This window comes from Triticum dicoccoides, chromosome 2B (assembly GCF_002162155.2).
Source record: "Triticum dicoccoides isolate Atlit2015 ecotype Zavitan chromosome 2B, WEW_v2.0, whole genome shotgun sequence".
Taxonomy (NCBI): Eukaryota; Viridiplantae; Streptophyta; class Magnoliopsida; order Poales; family Poaceae; genus Triticum; species Triticum dicoccoides.
This window is the reverse complement of record NC_041383.1, coordinates 255219712-255238967: the sequence shown is the minus strand read 5'-3', so window position 1 is coordinate 255238967 and position 19256 is coordinate 255219712. Positions and strand designations below refer to the sequence as shown.

Below are 19256 nucleotides of genomic sequence, written 5' to 3'. Positions count from 1 at the left end.
CATGCAGGTGCGATGCTGGAGTTGAAGAACTTTTGCTAGTTAAACCAATGTGATGATCTTGCTACTAGTTGTTTTGTTTGACGTGAACCTATGTGAAACCAGTTGTTTAGTTTGACTTGTGCTGCTAGCTAGTTGTTCTGTTTGAAATATGGTTCTTCTTTTTTTGCAACGTTTGGATTGCATCATGATAGCACTCAAAAGATGGATTACATGATCTGATTACACCAGCAATAGCACTCAAAGATCGATTACATAATCTTCTTACATCAACAATAGCACTCAAAAGATGGATCACGATCTGATTCCAACAAAATACCACCACACTACTGAAGTAAAAAAGCCCTCGCCTCGTCCACGATGGATCGATCACAAGGCAACTTCACCGGGAGGGCATCAACATTTGCAAGGACTAGCTTCCTCATGTGCGGCACCTTGTAGTGTTGGCCTCCCTTATCCTTCAAAACCTCACGCATGCAAGATTGTAGAGTTAGGAATATCCTGTTGCACCTCTCAGCTGGGTATTGCTCAAATGCCTGGCACACCTTGCGAACACATACACGTAATGCATGTCTTCAGCATTGCCATCATAGTGTTCTTCAACCTCGTTCCAGTTAATGGCGGAGTTGAGGTCGAGGTGATCCATTGCATGCTCGTGCTGATGCAGGGAAAAGCATACGGACTAAGGAGAGGTGTGTAGGCTGGTCTTTCCATGGAGCTTGATTTATAGACATGATTTTTTGGTTTTGGAGGGAACTGCAAATCCATGGCGCTGGCGGCCGGTAAGCTAATTTTCGAAGCAAATTTTCGAGGCTACTTCATGGCGCTCTGCTTGTTTAGGAGGGAAGTGAAATTGCGCTGTGTTGCGTTTAGGAGGGAACTTGAATTGTTGGCGCTATACAGTTTTGATCGAAGCAAAAATCTGTGGAAGATCACATCTCTTTTGAAGAGAAGATTGCTATCTCTACTCGAGCTGCTCATAGGCCAGCGTCACGGCATGCACGTCGTGTGAGAGAGAGAGATAGACAGCCATGCAACATGCAGAGAGAGGAGAATGCGGGCGGAGAGCCAATGGGTTGCATGGGGGCATTTATTGCTGCTTTGCTCCTCCCGTCCATGCGCATGCGCAGAGGGGCATTTCTGTCCATATAGCATGCAGCGAGCCCACCTCTTGGTATCCGGGTCTGCTCTTAGGCGCAGACAAAAAAGAATCGGAGGGAGTACCAAGCGGGGCACTGGAGCGCAACAGGCGAGCCCCCGCGCCTTGGTCGACCGCTGCCTTCGCCCAATCAAAGCACACTGACGGCGAATGCCGCCATGCTGGAGTGGAGCCGTCGCTGGCTACGGGGCCCTCCATACAAAACTCGGTGAAATCTGGAGATCTTTCCTTGCTCGACGAAAACTTGAATTGTGGAACACCCCACGTTGTCTGATATAGAGTAACCTAACACAGGGAGTGAGTAATTCCAAAACGTGGATACTCAGTGTACATACGGCACTGTCCCCTTGTCCAATTGACGTGTGCTTCGCCTCACACACTAGCTCCAGGCACACATGGGGCATAGTAGATGAGACAAAGCAAGGCGGGCAGCACAGTACGTTTTTTTTTTAAAAAAAACAAGGCAAAAGACTTGCCACTTTCATTAATTAAGAAGAAGGTTTAGACAAGCGTAGTCTCGTGGAGTAGATAACTTGATCTACCACGTTGGGTTTTATTTTTTTGCGAGTTACTATCTACTACCACGTTGGTTGAATAACATGCTCCTTCCTATTATACGTATACGGGCGGCACAAGACAGGAGAAGCGTGGCCTAGTAGCTACTCACTCGGCAGCAGGCAGGAATCCCACTCAGTCACCGACTGACACTGAGCGATCTCCGTGTCGCGGACTCCCACGCCTCCACGCGCGCGGATGGGCCGGCGTTTACGTCACTGCGACGGCGAACGGCGTGAGAATCTCAAAGCCACTACACCAAGGAGCGCGGACCAATGCTGCTGCTGTTTGGCAGGAGGAGCGGCCGGCGGGGCGCCCATGCTCGCGCCTTTCTGCAGCCGCTCCAGAAGCAGAACCCCAGGCGAGGCAAGGGTGGCACCAATGTTTTTTTGTTTGTTAAGCAACCATCCATTCCATTCAATCGGCTGCGGTTCCCAACCCATGCTGGTCTCTTCTCGGGTCCTTCAACTCAAGCTCGAGACCTGCCCACTCCAGTTCTGCTTTTTTTTTTTTAAAAAAAAGGGGACTCCCCGGCCTCTGCATCAGGAATGATGCATACAGCCATCTTATTAAAGAAGCAACAGAAAGTACGCACTCCAGTTCTGCTGCCCCTAGGATAGGAATAGGATGCTCCTCTTCTCATAGCGGAGTGACGGAGTAGTCACTCGCAAGCTAGGTCATGTCTGGAATACGTTGTTTAGCTTCTCGGCCTCCGCGGCAGGGAATCTTGCCATTTCAAAATGGGAACCTTCCATGCTAACCTCTTCTACACGCCCAGCTTTAGGTACTCCTGGTCCTGTATTAGTAGAATCATACATTTCTAAACAAGTTGTTTGGAGTACTACACTATTCTTGTCTTGTTTAGTCGTATAGTACTCCTGTATTAGTACAATCATACATTTCTAAACAAGTTGATACACCAGAAAATTCTGGGAATGCTGCTTCACATGCTGCCCATCTGCAGCAGGCCAGTGACAATTTCTTCTTAGTTAGGGCTCACTCCAACATCTCAACTCCTTTATGCATTAATGAGAGAACATGCACGCATGCTCCTGACCGAAAACAGCACATTACATGCAATAACCTTCTGCTCTCGATCTGTAGGTGATCCTTTTAGCTATAGATTTAGGAGGATCCAATACAGTGTGTGTCAGTCCCTGAAGCCGTGCAAGCTCTAGGCCGGCTTCATCTCTCAATTAATTAATCAGAAACCCAATGCCTGACAGCATGAGCAGTGCGTCCTAAGGGATCGCTTGCTCGCTCTTAATTACAGTAGCGGCGTCCGGTTGATGCTGACTTGATGATTTCTCTGATCCTTATCTGATCCGGGCCAAATCCAAGTCAACACGCTAGTTAATTAGGAGCGGCAGCACTAATAAAGCTGGTGCGACGACGCCAGCCCAGCCATGCCCATGCATGCATGCACCGATGCACGATGCGTGGGGTTGTCGCCAACTTTTGTTCCATGCGCTTCCACGATGCATGCATGCATTTTTCTTGGATTTTGCGGGTCGTGTGGTCTGGTCGATTCCATCGATTAACCAAGGAAGGGATGAGTGCAATCTAAGCGATTATTTCCGTAGCCTCTTAGCCTCGTGGATGCCTTTTGCACGTGCATCCGTGCGCTTGATCAGAGTTAAACAATTAACTAGTGGCTGTGGTCAAAGCTCGCAGCTCAATCGAGCCAGCTTTCTGATTTTGCTTTACGTGTACAGGTTACAACTCTGAGAAAAAGGGCCTAGCTTGGGCTTTGGGGTTCATGCAAGAGGTAATAGCACCCCAGGTACCCTAACTTGCACAAAATATGATGATTCAGTCCTAAAATTGTAAAATGTAACCTCACCATACCCCAACTTGCAATGCATGTGACGTTTTAGTCCCAGGCCAATCACAGCTCGACAATTGGCAGCCAGGTGGCTGGCCCGGTCAACGTACGCACTTTTGCAGAAACCCCCCTGCACTTTTTCGAAAAGACGTAGCTTGAGAAACATACGCCGAACTTGGAAAAGAACTGTGGAAATTTTCGTGTGTGAACTGTCTCCTTTGCTTCTTCGTCTTCTTCTTCTTCTCCATTTTTTTTATTGTTGTTCTTCTCCTTTGCTAATACACCGACACGTTCTTATTATTTTATTCTACCTTGCCGATGCACCGACACTACAGTCTAACGAAGCATGTTCATCATTATTTTATTTGTTTGAGCAGCACTTCCATCATATGGAACTGCTTTACATAATTATAATGTGTGTCATTTGTTGTATTAAGCCTCTACGAAAGGAAAACAAAACCCTCATTAGCTAGCTCCACCAGCTATTGTGAGCTGCACAAACCATTAGCTGGTAGCAACTGGAAAGATGGTTTAGCTCATCAGATCTGAAGAGAAGCAGTGGACGGCAACTATATCTATATCATCAAGACAAACATAGGAGCAGTCGATCACGAATCTGCATTAGCTTTTTATTTACCGCAGGAGGCAAAAACATAAAGGAATCGATCGACCAACATTTACATCGCACCCACGAACCCAAAAGAATGGAAAGAACCACCAGGCTGCAAGTGGGATGCACCGCGGGCTGCCCACTTCCCATAATTTATGTGGGAAGCCCGTCAACACCCACATCTTGTTTATGTGGGATAAGTGGGATACCCGTTTAAATTGTGCAAAGTAGTGGTTACACAGCCGTGAAGGTGGCTCGGTGGTTGTCTTGTTCATGAACCTCAACGTTCAATGGAACACAAAGACACATGCTATACTACAGAGGCCCGGAGAACACTAGTGCAGAGCAGAGAGCAATACTGCACGCAGATTTGCCTGGTATACTTTGTACAAAGACACATGCTGCTGAATCCTCTTCTAGAATAGCTCCTCACATATTTATATCAAAGAAAACATTAACTACATAGAGCCATTACACTAAATAAAACTGCCACATGTATCGATTGAATTACAACTATAAATCTGTAATGAACAATTTCAACAGTGTGACTCTGACCAAACCAAACCCCAATATGATCTTACTCAATATAGTTGAAGCCATCGCTATTAAAGTTCAGTTAGCACTAGCAAAAATATTTCTGAGAATCAAACAGGACACAATCAGCTCCGGCCTCCTGGGGTAAGAAACAATTCAATAGGCAATTCAGTCAGAGTCTCTGTTCCTATATACTAAACACCCCTCACAATGCTATGAACATGTATACATGAAGGAACTTTGATTGAAAACAATATACATCAACTGACCATAGCTCCTAAATTTAACAGCAACAAAACCAGGAGCTTCAGTTTCATCCATCGTTTCTGCACTGTTCTTGCCGATCCAACTGAAAGTGCAGGCTCAAGTACTGAACTCAAACTCTGAAACTGAACCCATCGGTCTTCTTGGACAGCAGCAATCTTCTTCTTGCAGCCGGAGTGCCAGACCTTGACGGCCATAGTGGAGGTAGACGGCGGCGCTGGGGCAGGCATGGAGGAGACGAACGGCTGCGCTGGTCCGGCCGTAGAGGAGCCACCAGCATACAACTCGGTATCTATTATATGTAGAGACATCAGATCCACCCACAAAAAAGAAAAGAAAGCAGCAGGGTAAACTACAATTCTAAATTCCCAGATATAATCGTGTTGCGAGCCATCTTACCCATCGATCTCACCTGAGACCTGAATCTTCTCCTGCTTCACGAGCTTGCAAAGCAATCTGCTTAATGCGCCATTGCCTGGCCGTACTGGAAGCTCTGGGTGTAGGCGAACTGCGGCGCGGGCTTGCACTGCTGGGCGGCGGCCCTTTGCGCGGAGGACACGGGCAGCGAGGCGCTGCGTGGTGGGCAGCGAGTGGTCGGACCGGGGAAACGGCAGGGGGTTTTGTGAAAAAATGCGCGCGCTGACCGGCCCAGCCACTTGGCAGCCAATTGCCGAGCTGTGATTGGCCTGGGACTAAAACATCACATTGGATGCAAGTTGAGGTATGGTTTGGTCTAGTTTTACAATTTTGGGACTAAATCATCACATTGTATGCAAGTTAGGGTACCTGGGGTGCTATTACCTCTTCATGCAAGTATACATCTGTAAGAATATGACCAGTGGTATTGTACTGCGTTGTAAAACGAGGACTCCGAATAGATGAGATGGATTCAGTAAGATCGGTGTGGGTATAGTAGCAGATTAAAGGTGCTGTACGCCGCGTGGTCCTTGATTCAGAAAAGCATTTTGGTGTTTGCCATGCTCCTAATCTCTGGCTAGCAATCATAGAGATTTGAAGGTTCTGCATCGCTATTACTCCTACTAGACATGGGCACTCGGCATTTTGGCAAACACGGCGTCTCGCCGGCACCAAAACTCGACTTTTGTTAGCCGAGAGGGTGGGTTTTCGAGCGCTTGGATTGGATAATGGTCCCTCATGGATGGATGGATGGATGCTAATTTTTCCTTGTCTGATCGGCGTGCCAAGTCGACCGTGTGTGATGGGCAAAAATGGGACAGATGGTTTCGCGAGAATGGGCCATTGGGCGGAAAGCTGGATCTGGTACTGTTGTGGAATATTTTGAATGTTTAGGTTGACTAATGACTACACCAGGGGAGGGAAGGGAGGGAGGGGTCGCAGTTTTGCGTCATCCCCGAAGCAAAGCAAAGCAAAGCAGGATGGCCCTCCCTGCCTCCTTTCTGCTTTGAATCATGGTGTCGCCGTGGTAGGAGTAGTAATATTTCTTTCATATAGGGAAACGTGGCAGCAGTACAAGAAGGATTACGTGGAAGTAAAGCACCCCCTGCCCCTGCTACTCTGGTTAGTGGGGTATTGGGGTGGGCCAGGATGGGTGGTGTGACACTTCTGGCAGTGGCACAGCTTTTCTAAAAAAAAATCAAACTTGAAAGGAAAAGGCAAAGATTTCAACTTCAGGGCTGCAACTTTCTAAACTCAAATAAAACCAACTTTCAACTCCTTCCGGCTATGTTGCTAGTAACTTTCTACTGTTCAACTTTCAACACCAAATTTTCACCCAAAAAAAAAAACTTTCAACACCAAATATACAATATCCCACCCTTTATAACATTGTGCAACGTAAAGAGGATTACGTTGGCACAGTGTTCCAAACGATTCTCTTGAATATTCAGTTTAGACGCGCGTTAGTCGGTGAGCGATGGAATGCCTGGATGCACTTGGTTCGAAGATTGATCGATGTTCAACTCTTCGACCATCCGGATTTGACTCAACGGAAATTAACTAAAAATGGGGTTTTTACGGTCAAATCCTTCTATTTGGATTTAATTAACTCTGGCCCAATCTCACGATCATTGCATATTTGAAGGGTTAAGGTGCCTTTGCGTATAAATTTTTTTATGTGATTCGTCCACAAGCAAGTAATACTCATCAAAGACAACTTAATCAAGAGGCGATGGATAGGCAGTTCACGTTGTTGTTTTTGTGATCATGATGAAGCAATACAACATTTATTCCTTGATTGCCCACTCGCCAAATTGCTGTGGAGAACGATTCATATAGCCTTCAACATCAATCCTCCAGTTGACACTGAGTCGTGGTTTGGAACGTGGTTAGTTGGGGTTGAGCATACTACTGCGGCTCATATTCGGATTGAAATATGTGCGCTTTTATGGACTATATGAAACTGTCGGAATGATTTGATTTTTAACAGACAACACACTTTTATCTTTTTTCTTGCAGGTCATCTTCAGAGCTACCGCTTGGATCCATACATGGTCCTTACTCACTCCTACGGACTCCAAGGAGCCTTTGGTTACTGGGTGCAACCAGTGGAAAATGGTAGCACGAGCTTTATTCAACCGGTTCGGATAGCGGTCGCATAACAGGATAGGAGTTTAGGGAGGCTATCTTTCACATTGCAGTATCGGTTGTGATCGTCAGCATTGTTTTCTTTTTCTAGTTTCGCTCCACTTGCGAGCTGTAATACTTTTATGACTTTGTAATACTTCGTGGATCTTTTAATAAGATGGTTACATGCATCATTATGATGCAGAGGCCGGGGGTACGCCTCCATTTCAAAAAAAAAAAAAACATACATGACCATGGCCATGGGGCCCGCCTTTCACTCCTAGAAGTCCAAACTCGCACATACGAGATAGCAAGTTGGGCCTAATAGCTTGTCGGCTTTTCCTAACCGAGTTGCAGCCCAATCTAGCTAAAGAGAGGCAACTAATTGGCCTCAAAAGAAAAATAAGAAGGGATCGATCATCAAAATTTTAAAACCTCCAGCAGAAAAATCCTACACACAATATTTCTCCAGCATACTTACTCCCCAGGTATCTATGCTCAATATTCCCATGGACACAAATTCAACGGACAAACCACCGTCGACTTCAGTTTGTTACGGTTCAGCTTACTCAGGAATTCATCATAGGCAAAAATCAAATGGTGAAAGAAGCACCAGTAGTACAGTACACAAGGCACCTTCATGTGTTACGAGACCAATGCTTCAACCATCATGCCTTTGTGGCTTCTGGTTCCAACAGTTAAAAACTCCCGTCGAGCTGTTTCACTAGTCACAACCTTCAACTTAAATTCATCACTTGGCTGTTTTTCATATCCAGCACCTTTAGAGGCACTGGACACAAAGACTACAAAAACTGCAAAAGCCTCTGTAAAACTGCATACCTTCACTAGGGCGGCTCAATCAGCCAGAGCCAACGATGACGAGCGCATCAAAATTCCATACTGCTACCTTGGATTGTCGATGTCAGCATCATTTGACGCTTTGCTCCTCGGCAGCAGCAGAGAGCTTATACTGAAGGTAGGCTTTGATGAAGGGATCCAGCTCGCCATCCATCACACCGCTGATGTCCGACGTCTCGCATGCCGTCCGGACGTCCTTGACGAGCTTATAGGGGTGGAAGACATAATTGCGTATCTGTTGCCCCCACTCCGCCTTCACCGCATCACCACGGATCTGCTTGATCTCCGACGCACGCTGCTCCTCGGCGATCACCAGAAGCTTTGCCTTCAGCCGTCTTAGGGCCTTTATCTTGTTAGCCAGCTGACTCCTCTCCTCTGCAAAGTTAGACACGATAACGCAAATGTCAGCTTCATTCTCCACAACACTCAGTTAACTCCGGTTCTTGATTCAGAAATACTTCGAGTGAAATTCTTAAATAGCTAGTACATGTAAGATCATAAATGACCTATTCTGTGACAAGCTGAACTTATCAATGGGAAAAGCTGCAAGATATTGCCTATCAACTATGCCAGGACCCCGGACCAGGAGGTTCAGCTAGTTTCAGGAGAGCATCATTCAAATTTTCACATCAAATTTCAATCACCACGAATTTATTCCTGCACTTGGTGTGCTTATTTGTCAACCTGAGATGAGTGAGATCCCATGTCTACCCATACATTACAGGTTGGGTAGTTGAATAAATAGGTGTGATGCAAGCTGTTCTCAGTAATTAATACCTGCACAACGGACGGCAATGCCAGTGGGGATATGGACCATGCGAACAGCAGTCTCCACTTTGTTCACATTCTGGCCTCCTTTACCTCCAGCTCTCGTAAAACTTATGTCCAGATCCTCTTCAGGAATTTCTACATCCAAGGATTCCTCTGGTAAAAGAGGCATGACCTCAACACCAGCAAAGCTGGTCTGCAAAAATTAGCACATCACGCAAACTTTTAGAAAGAACCTATTATATGTGTTTTATCTTCAGCTTGCAAGTATATGGATAACAAACAGAAAAGGAGGACTGCAAAATGAAGATACCTGTCGAAGGCCTTTAGCGTTGAATGGAGACTGGCGGACGATCCTGTGTGTCCCTTTCTCTCCTGAGAGATACCCATAGGCATATCTTCCCTCTAATTCAACTGTTGCTGATTTTATTCCAGCCTCCTCGCCAGGGGATTTCTCTACCACTCTTGACTTGTAGCGCTGCTTCTCTCCCCACCTCACATACATCCTGAGCAACATGTCAGCCCAATCCTGCAAAGATCAAGCCAGGTTTAAAAGAATGCAATCACAACTGTTTATCCATAGCACGTGCTTTCTCGGAGGAAATGCCAAGCATCACTTGTTGTCATTCTGAAGTGAGAATGTGAGATTAGAGTATAACTACATATACATAGATAGGTTACAGGTCAGTTATGTACAATATGGATTAAAGGCCATCATCATGGACGAGGACTTTCAGCGCTCAGGCTCGCTTGCTTTCTATTGATGACAACAACTAGGAGTCATATAGTCGAAGTTTGTGCAGTTCCGGATCCATAGCTGGACTAGTTTGTTACTCACCGGAGTCTGAAGAGCAGCCTTTTATGGTGATACAATTCAAAAATTCATACAAGTAATTGCATATACGTTAGCAAACTATGACCGGGTAGCAAAGAGAATTAGCAGTAGTATAAGATCAAATTTCTTCTGAAGCAACAGTACCAAATGACTAATACTCCCTCTGTAAAGAAATATAAGAGCGTTTAGATCACTACTTTGGTGATCTAAACGCTCTTATATTTCTTTACGGAGGGAGTACATAAGATTCATAAAACCCAAATACCAAAGCAACAGAAAAACAGTCCAAGCTTAAATAACAAGCAGTGTCATGCTGCCTAACGGAAAGTAAATTAAACTCTAAAGTACAACTTCTGCTGGTCTAAAGAGGTCAGGTTAAAGCCTGAAAATGGAGTGAGCAAATACCTGGGCGTCGGTGCCACCAGCGCCTGCAGAGATAGTAATTACAGCTCCTTCCTTGTCATAAGGCCCAGAAAGAAGCCGTGCCATTTCAAAATTATCTAGTGCCTTATTCAATGCCTTTATGATCTTTGATGCCTCCTCAAGAAGGCCTGTGTCTATGGAGTCTAACTCCTCTGTAAGCTGCACAATGGTATCCGCTTCTTCAACCTGAATGTAGGAAAGACCATAATCAAGAACTATTGTTGATGACCACTTATTGCCATGCTCAGCCAGATATGGCAACGGTACCCCTTCCTGAAGGCGTTGGTCCCGAAGAAGTCGACTTAGTCATAGGCGTTTTATTTATCTCTCTTGTAATGGCTTGGCCGTGATTGTCTTTGTTTTGTACTCTCCTTAATAATTAATAATATTGGCTGTGTGCATCACAATGATGCCGAGGCCAGGGGTTTTTAACCTCCTTTTCAAAAGAAAAAAAAACTTATTGTCATGCTTGTTCCACAAATTTATATCATCTATATGGATATGCCAAGCAAACGTGTATCTTTTTTCCTAAACTATTATTACCATTATATAAATATTATACATGACGTGCAAACTAATATACAGATATAACATGACTAAAGTTTTGCAAGATATATCATTTAAGGTGCTGGATGCATAAGAATGCCATGGAGTCAGACCTGCGACTTGAAATCGTTAAGAAGTTTGACTTTCTCTTTGAGCTCTGTGAGAGCAACAAGCAACTCCTGTGCCTTGGAAGGATCATCCCACAAGGTGCTATCTCCAGACTTGTTCTCCAGTGAAGCGATTTCCTCCAGAAGCTGTTCCAGTCCAGCATCCTGCCTGACTTCATTGACACGCTCTACGGCCAACTCAACATCCTTGCGCAAAGCGTAGAAGTCTGTACCCAACTTCCAGTCATATGGATAACAATTACAACCCAGCGAGGGACAAAAACACAGGCCTAACCATTACCCACTGAAAGAAATCCAGAAGTGAGCAAATAGATTACCCTGCATGGCCCATTCGACGGCCTCCGGCTCATCCACGACGCTCGACTGGCTCCCCGCCCCAGAGGATGCAGATTGCACTGTGGTGATCCAAGTCTGTCATCGTCCCATCCACAGGATATAAGAAAACTAAAGCATGAACACCCGATTTTTCTTTAGCCAAACTAGGAGCGTCAGCTTTAAAACCCTCGCGCCCATACAAACATATAAGTACATACTTGGCGTAGGTATACTTTGACATCTTACACAGGAACACTTTTATCTAAGATAAGAGTCAGCAGTTGAATAGCTCACGGATGCGTACTTGCAGAGGAGTATGAGAGGAGGAGCTCACCAGGGAAAGAAGAAAGGCGGCCGCGGCATGAAAGGGAGAAGGGAGGGCACCCGGTGGCGAACCTCCGGCAAGCGGCGGACGAGGGGCCGGGGGCGGAGCTCGCGGCAGCAAGAAGCAGCCGCGGGCAGTCAATCATGGCCGTCGGCGAGGGGAATGCGAAGGCCAGCGGAGGCGACGGAGCCAGGGCCAGAGGGGCGGTGCTGGAGGCGCGAGAGGGAATGGAGGGGGGCAGGGCGCGGGCCAAGGGGATTGGGGAAGAGAAGGTCGAAGGACGCCCGAGCTCAGTGTCGACGGCGAGTTCGGGATTGGCTTCCGGGGTTCGTGACGCTCAGCGGCATCGACCTTTTTTTTGGTAGTACCTTTTTTTTGGTAGCTCCCCTCCTATCGGGCGCTTCAGGCGCCCGAACTCCTCCCTGGCCCTCGCTAAGCTGCTTAGTTGGGCCGGCCCAAAAAAACGCACACACAGCTAACGCATAAACCGCAAAAGCACTCCTCCTCTAAAGGTCTCGAAGTCATGCACTTCGAGCTCACCGTGAGTCCCACTAGGCACTCGAGCTACCAAACGTTAGTGATCTGTATCAGCGATAAATGCGTGATAAACACTGTCGCCGCACTATTTAATGGCACAAAACCATCGCTCAATTATTTTTGAATTATTTGGAAAAAACGTGACTTTGTAAAAGTTCATGGATTTTGAAATAAGTTCACAAACCTGAAAAAGTTCCATTGATTTTCAAAAAAAAGTTCACCAAATTTGAAAAAAAAAGTATCATGGGCTTTGAAAAGAAAAATCATCAAATTTGAAAAAAATACATCAAATTTGAAAAAATAATGGATTTCCAAAGATATCATAAAACTTGAAATAGTTCATAGAATTTGAAAAAAAGTTTGTCGAATTTGAAGAAAAGTTTACCAAATTTTAAAAAAGTTCATGGAATTTGAAAAATATTCATCAAAATTGAAAAAAGTTTATCGAGTTTGAAAAAAATCATCAAATTTGAAAACCGTTCATCGAATTTGAAAAGCATTCATCAAAATTGAAAAACGTTCATGAATTTTCAAAAAAAGTTCATTGACTTGAAAATAGTTCATCGAGTGTGAAAAAAAGTTCATCAAATTCGAAATGAAAGTTCATTGAATTTGAAAAACGTTCATCAAAATTGAAAAAAAGTTCATGGATTTTCAAAAAAAGTTCATCGAATTTGAAAAAAGTTCACACCTTTTGAGAAAATTAAAATGTAAAGAAAACAAAATAAAAAGAAAAAAAAACGGTCCGGAAAAACATATGAAAAAAAGCAAAGCCAGCTGGAAACCCAGGCTTCGGGTGAGCTGAAGAAAACTAAAAGGGAGAAACGAAGAGATAGCCACAAAGCGCTAGCTTTCCTAGTGATTACTCACGATCTCCTTTGTTGAACAGGTCTGCAGTTTGAATCCTGCGGCTGCACCTTTTTTGGAAAATTAAACAGAAAAAAGGTTAGAAGGCTGGCCCATATAGCATCGACGAGAAAGGTGGGGGGTGTGCGCCCGTTTGCGCAGGTGCCTGTAACCGGCGCAGCGGGCGCCGTTTAGGAATCGCCCTTTTTTTAGCTTGATACACTTGTAGGTGGGCCTATTGCTGTTGGGCTTTAGCATAATGGTTAGGCTTAAAAGGCTAGACTGTCAAGGGTTGAGTGCCATAGCCCCACTCAAATAGAAATGGTTCCCCTAAAAAAACTCAAATAGAAAAAGGTTGTCCAAAAAAAATAGAAAACAGAAATGATAATGAGCGAAAAGTTCTTTGGGATTGGTTTTTGGAATGAAAGCCATGTGGCGCATTCGTGCAAGTCTCAACACGTGATAGTGTGGCAATCCTCGTGGAGTCGTGGGGTATCGTTCGCTCCGTCCACCCCCTAAGCTAAACGACGCAAAATGTTTGCTCCATCCACGCCTCTGAGCGAATTATGCAAATCTTGCACAAGTAGCATTATTTATATAGAGCATGATAATTTTTGTGTGTAGCATGATAGTTTCCTCTTATATGACAAGGCAATTCCTAAAATATGTGTGGCAATTTCTCTTTTGTAGCATGGCATTTTTCTATGTTGTAGCATGACAGTTTCTCTCTATTGTAGCATGGCGATTCATGGACATGTGTGGCAACTTCCTCTACTCTAGAATGGCAGCATGGAAATTCTTAAACATGCAGGTAATTTTCTATCATATAGTATGACAATTCTCGGCGTGGCAATTCTTCTGTGTTTCGATGTGGTAATCCGTGAACACATTGCAGCTTCGTTTTTTGCTGATAACATCGCCAGACCATGGCAACTCTCTTTGATGTTGCATCTGTTTGCTCCCTATTAGGGTCCATAAGAAACACCTACTACTCTAAAAAAAAAGAAACACCTACTACTCATATGGCAATCATACTAGCTACTCCCTCCGTTCCTGTAAGTGCATTTTAAAGTGTAGATACATTCATTTTGCTCTATATGTGTCTATAGTGAAATCTCTACAAAGACTTATACTTAGAAACGGAGGGAGTATTATCAATGCATTGTTTCTCTCCGCCATACATAATCAAACCTACCACCCATTCCATCCAGCCCAGAAGCAGACACGACAAAGATCAAGAAGTTGGTGTTAATCAAACCTACCACCCATTCCATCCAGCCCAGAAGCCAGAAGCAGACACGACAAAGATAAGAAGTTGGTATTATCAAGCATTTCCTCAGCTCAGGTCTCCAAATTGCTTCAGCACAACGGCACAATATGGCACATCAGAAGAACGAAAGTATTAGTTTGATCATCAGCGGGCAGCTATAAGCATTATATCCAGTAAAAATGATTAACAAAATCTTGAAAAAAAATTGTCCCTCGAAACATTTGCATTGATGTACATATAGGTATTTTTCAGAAACTCAAGCTTCAGTTGCAAACAAACAATAAGGACCGTTTAATGATTTGTTTCACATATTGAACTGACATTCGGAGTCCTGGTAAACGAATATGATCAGTCAAATATGTTCATAAGGGCTCCATTTAATCATAGTACATTTAACTGTTTTTTTTAAATCATTTGTTTTGCTTCCATTCGATTCAGAAAGGGCCATCTGGAAGCCTTGGGTTAGTTAAAGATGTTCATTATTCCTGTATAGCTTCAGTTGCCAATTGTGTAACTGCTTTATATGTCATTGGATCTAGCTGTACACACAATGTTTGAGGAGGCCAAACCTAAGCCTTGCATTGTTATCCAAGATCAGAATTGCAAACGAGAAAGAGAACCGTCTTCCAAAGTAGAATGATTGAAAAGGAGAAAACCAGAACAATTTAACTTGGAACCAAAAACATCAGAGAGATTCCCATTATAGACGTAGTCTGTCATAACCCTGAAATTCAAGGTTCTGATGTCCCTGTCTAGCTATCATCATTTGTTTTCATGGATCGCCAACCAAAAATTAAGAAGGTCAAAAATAAATTGGGTATGAGAAACATACTAATAATAATGTTCTTAAGACTACTAGACAAGCTTCAGGGAGGGAAGCAGGAGCCTCCCCCTCGGCTAATCTGAAGAGCAAAAGGTTTACTCTCCCAGCAACGCAACACCTCCAATGCCACTGTAATGGTAAAGAGGCTGCCTGAATCGTCGCTCGTGACAGAACTACAATGTTTTACATCGGACAATTAGCTGATGTTCTTAAGACTACTAGACAAGCTTCAACGAGGGAGATTCAACACCTCTCTGCTGGGATCTTCGCCGAAAGAAAACGAAATTAACACGAAAAGAAAACTGAATCTGAATGAAGAATGGGCTATCTGGCTGGACGGATGCTCGGGTAACCCTAAACCTATGAACATCAAGCCACCGCCAATGATGCCGGCGGATCAATAGGAACTAGCTCTTCATGACCAGGAAAGAAAGAAACGAAGCTATGACGAATAGATAGGATGGGTGTGCCTCCGAAATTGCTTCCGTTGTCCACCGCACACAATGGAACACTCTTGAAGCACTTTGCTGCCGTTGCAGCCCATCGATCTATCACCTCATAAGTTGCATATACAATGTCCACCTTTGCACACGAGTTTTACCTACAACCCTTTCTAAATGTTACTGATTTGAGTTATTAAGCTTAAGAGTGGCCAACCATGGACCATGCCTGAAGAAAATGCAGAACATTCAGGAAAATAGTGAGATACTAAACCAATTTAGGATAAGATAATTGATCTCCTTCTCCAGCAAAAGTGAAAATAACACAAAAATCCTCGCAGGTTCAACCACATAGCTCCCAACATTACATTCCATTCTTGGGACATCAAAACTCTCTTAATGGGGGTAAACAAGGAGAGCCTGCTAACAGTTACTAAAGCAAGATGGATAGAACATTCCCGCTACTAGAAAAGGCATTGTCTGGCTTGATGCTTAAACCTCCTGGACGCTCAAACCTGCAAAGAGAGCATCACAATTAGTTAGTAAGCATAACAATGGTTGCAAAATGGGATATTATGCATAACAAACTGATGTCAGTAGAGCACATATTGGATACAAATCATAATGGCTGGTATTAAGTGAAACATGACTAAACCAAGGACGATGTAAACAATTCGTACAGACCTAGTCACGGACAATCTGGCTCAGAACTGAGCAGTTCCTCATGATATTAACGAAGTTGTGCTGGCACTATGCAGTTATAATATCACTGTACCTGAGGGCAAATTATAACTAACAAGACAAGATAAAACATGACGAAGTGCTACACTGAATTGTGCAGTACTAAACTAGTGCAATGCCATTGCAGAGTAAGAGATAACTGATAGCGAACTGGTCACCACTGAGGGTCCAGCAGTAATATAGGCAAACGAATAAGATGCATCTATCTCAAAGCAATTGTGTAAAAGTAGCAGATTAGCTGGAAAGTCAATAGCTTGCATCATATAGCAGGATGTCTATGATTATCCGAGATTTTTATTGCTCGCAGTGCAGATTATCCCAGATAAAATCAACACCTCCACAATACCATGTCACAAACAAATCGTTTGCACAAGCATACGTCAAACCATTCAGAACTCGCGTGGAGCAACACATCTAATGTACCTACTCATGGGGTGCATCGAACACGAAACACGCTACGCATACTGGGATCTTCCACCAATTTATCTTGTACTGTAAGCAGCTAAACATCACAAATCGAACTGGTCGAGACCTAAATGGGGAAGGAGGCGGGGGCACGAGGGCGAACCTGGTGGGAGGGACTGCTTGAGCTTGTTGGCCTTGTCGGCGTCGAAGACGCAGAGCGTGTAGAGGTACCTGGAGCAGCGCACCTTGAACTTGACGGCGTCCTTGGTCCTCTTGATCCGCACCGACCGCGCGTCCTTCCGGCGCGCCGTCAGCAGGAAGTCCTTGATCTCGTGGATCTGCTTCGGCTGCGGAGCAACAACAAAGGATTCGTTACCACACCACGCAACTGCATCCGCTACGAAAGGAAGAGGCAACCGCCGGAAATATCATCGTGGCGGGGGAAGAGAGAAGCTCACCATGGTGGACGACTGTGCAAACCCGAGGAGAAGGAGGCGGCGGCGGCGGCGAGGGAAAGAGTAGGGGGAGGACGAGGAGACCCTGCTCGGCACATTTATACTGGAGGTGACCTAATAACCTCGGGCATCAGGCCCATGTACAGATGGGCCAGGAGGCACACGATATACTCATAGAGTTGATGGGCCAGGCCGGCAGTGAGTGAGGCAAGAATGGATTTCATTTTTAATCGTTTTCCGTAACAGGCCGATATCAAACATAATCTCGTCGCGGGCCGAAACCAATTTCCGGGCTCTCCCCAAACTCTGCGGCCTCCTTCGGCTCAAAAAGGAAGGAAAAAAAAGACTCTGGAGCTTCCATCGCTCGTCAGTTCCGGCTTCCACCACCACCGGCGCAAGCGCACTGCAGGACGCTGAATCGCCGGCGACCCCTAACCCTAACCCTAGCCCCACCGCCCCTCTCGCCTTGCGCCCCTCCTCCCGCCGGGAGCCGCTCCTCACCGTCGCGCCGCCGTGCCTAACCAGCGAGGTTGGTCCATGTCGGGGTCTCCTGTTGTTTCCCCTTTGGTTTCCCAAATTCCTTCCACCGACCAGTCGTCCCTTCTTCCTCCCACCGTGCGCGAAGCAGGTATTTTGTTGTATTCTCACGTTTAACTTTCTGCCATAGCTTCCTGCCGCAAAAATGGCATTTTAGATCACTGCATTGGTTCGGTTACTACTAAGTTAGCGTCCAATTACTTGTTGTCCTCGCGAATTGGGGGATCGTTCGCTGCTGAATGCAGAACCTTGGGAATCCCCTGTTGAAGCTTTGCGCCCATGTTTTTCTGAACTTCCACTGCTTCTCTTCCACTGAAACCTGACAAACTGGAGCATAAAGGATATCTAGGCATTTCGAGATCAGTAGCCTAGGCCTACAGTACATAATCAACTGATTGCCCTCACCTTTCTTGGGCCATGGGATTCTGGATGATTGATGAAATTCAGGGACAGAGAGAGTTTGTTGCCGAGTTGAAGAACTTTCTTGTCAGTAGCTTAGGTAGTTTTTCTTGTATTTTTGCTTGGGTGATGGTATTTTACAGTGCCTAGTGCAAGTAAAACCTAAGATGGAATAAGTGAAGCTTTCCCAATGAATATCTGATTTTATAATAACTTGTGTGGTCCCCGAGTTGCATAAGCACCTGGAAATGATTAGTTTTCCTTTTAACCTTTTTCTTTGATACAGGTCCAGTGTTTTTTTGCCCTTGCTTGCATCTGGAACTGTCTTACATGTCATGCCGCTGTAGTCTAGCTTAATTTTGTTTGATCTTTGGATAAACCTTGACTTTTTGTGTGAGCTGTTTGTTAGAGCATCTCGAAATAGGGAGGACACCATTGTACCATGGTATTCAATGGTCCTCCCTATTTGTACCATGGTGAAGTTTCTGAGGCGACTGCCGTAGTCGTTGTCGGTGCCTTCATCTTCATTGCCCCCAAGCTCGCCGTTGTTGTCTTCGAGGCCGAGGTTGTCATCATCGACATTGTCTGTGCCGGCGAGGGAAGCTTGCATTGCCTCCTCCATCTCCCTCTCTTCAATGGCGAGCCGCTTAGCTTCATCCTCCTGCTCCGTGACCAAGGAGGCGTTTATGGCCACCGCGACTGCCAGATCCTCCTCCCCCTCGGTCGGAGCGGTATTCCCCTCCTCGGATGGTGCGTCATTCCTCTTCTCCTCGGCCGACGCAACATTCCCCTACTCTTCCTCGGGCAACTCGGTGGAGGAGAGCAAGAGTGCAGCCAGTCGCTGCCGGGTCCATTAAAGGGTCCGGCGTGGCTTGATCTGCTGCCGCGGGGTGGCTAGGACCTGCACCGCGTGATGGCGTGCCGATGTGAGGCCCAACGCACCGGTCAAAAGAGCGGCATTGGGGTTGCCCATGCCTAACGCAGGTGCTTGCGAGGTCGTAGGAACCGTGGGCGCCTGCCATGGCACGCGGGAGGGCGGCCAGGAGCGGATGGCGGTGGCGGGAGGTGAGGGTTTCGCTCGTGGCGAACTAAATATTGGAGAGGGAGAGAGAGAGAG

At 45.5% G+C, this 19256-nt stretch overlaps 3 protein-coding genes, 2 non-coding genes and 1 pseudogene across 7 annotated transcripts in view; 1 reads left to right on the top strand and 5 right to left on the bottom strand.

Moving 5' to 3' along the window:
* Positions 1-7933: 7933 nt before the first annotated feature.
* On the bottom strand, positions 7934-12037 carry LOC119363393 (peptide chain release factor PrfB1, chloroplastic-like). Of its 3 annotated transcripts, none has more exons than XR_005173939.1 (8): positions 11696-12037; positions 11364-11441; positions 11032-11252; positions 10355-10558; positions 9428-9643; positions 9124-9310; positions 8329-8721; positions 7934-8223 (listed from the first exon to the last, which is right to left on the bottom strand). XR_005173939.1 is itself a non-coding variant. In XM_037628737.1 (7 exons), the coding sequence occupies exons 1-7, from the start codon at positions 11829-11831 to the stop codon at positions 8417-8419; spliced, it is 1347 nt and encodes a 448-aa protein (XP_037484634.1). In that variant the 5' UTR covers positions 11832-12037; the 3' UTR covers positions 7934-8416. The 3 variants fall into 3 exon arrangements, 1 of the variants encoding a protein (XP_037484634.1); XR_005173940.1 differs by having other exon boundaries at positions 7934-8212; XM_037628737.1 differs by having other exon boundaries at positions 7934-8721.
* A 2362-nt stretch (positions 12038-14399) lies between these two features.
* Positions 14400-14492, bottom strand: LOC119266241 (annotated as a pseudogene).
* A 526-nt stretch (positions 14493-15018) lies between these two features.
* LOC119266320 lies at positions 15019-15112 on the bottom strand. The gene has a single exon (XR_005131988.1). It is a non-coding gene; the product is annotated as a small nucleolar RNA R44/J54/Z268 family (small nucleolar RNA).
* Positions 15113-15178: 66 nt separating this feature from the next.
* LOC119266340 lies at positions 15179-15314 on the bottom strand. Its single transcript, XR_005132006.1, has one exon. It is a non-coding gene; the product is annotated as a small nucleolar RNA snoR77 (small nucleolar RNA).
* Positions 15315-15879: 565 nt separating this feature from the next.
* On the bottom strand, positions 15880-17316 carry LOC119363392 (60S ribosomal protein L38). Its single transcript, XM_037628736.1, has 3 exons — positions 17207-17316; positions 16912-17095; positions 15880-16117 (listed from the first exon to the last, which is right to left on the bottom strand). The coding sequence occupies exons 1-3, from the start codon at positions 17207-17209 to the stop codon at positions 16095-16097; spliced, it is 210 nt and encodes a 69-aa protein (XP_037484633.1). The 5' UTR covers positions 17210-17316; the 3' UTR covers positions 15880-16094.
* Positions 17317-17579: 263 nt separating this feature from the next.
* LOC119363391 overlaps positions 17580-19256 on the top strand; it is a 5118-nt gene continuing 3441 nt past the window's right edge. The window contains exon 1 of the mRNA XM_037628734.1: positions 17580-17831. Coding sequence (XP_037484631.1) covers positions 17741-17831 — 91 coding nt within the window. The 5' untranslated portion in view covers positions 17580-17740. The remainder of the gene's footprint in view (positions 17832-19256) is intronic.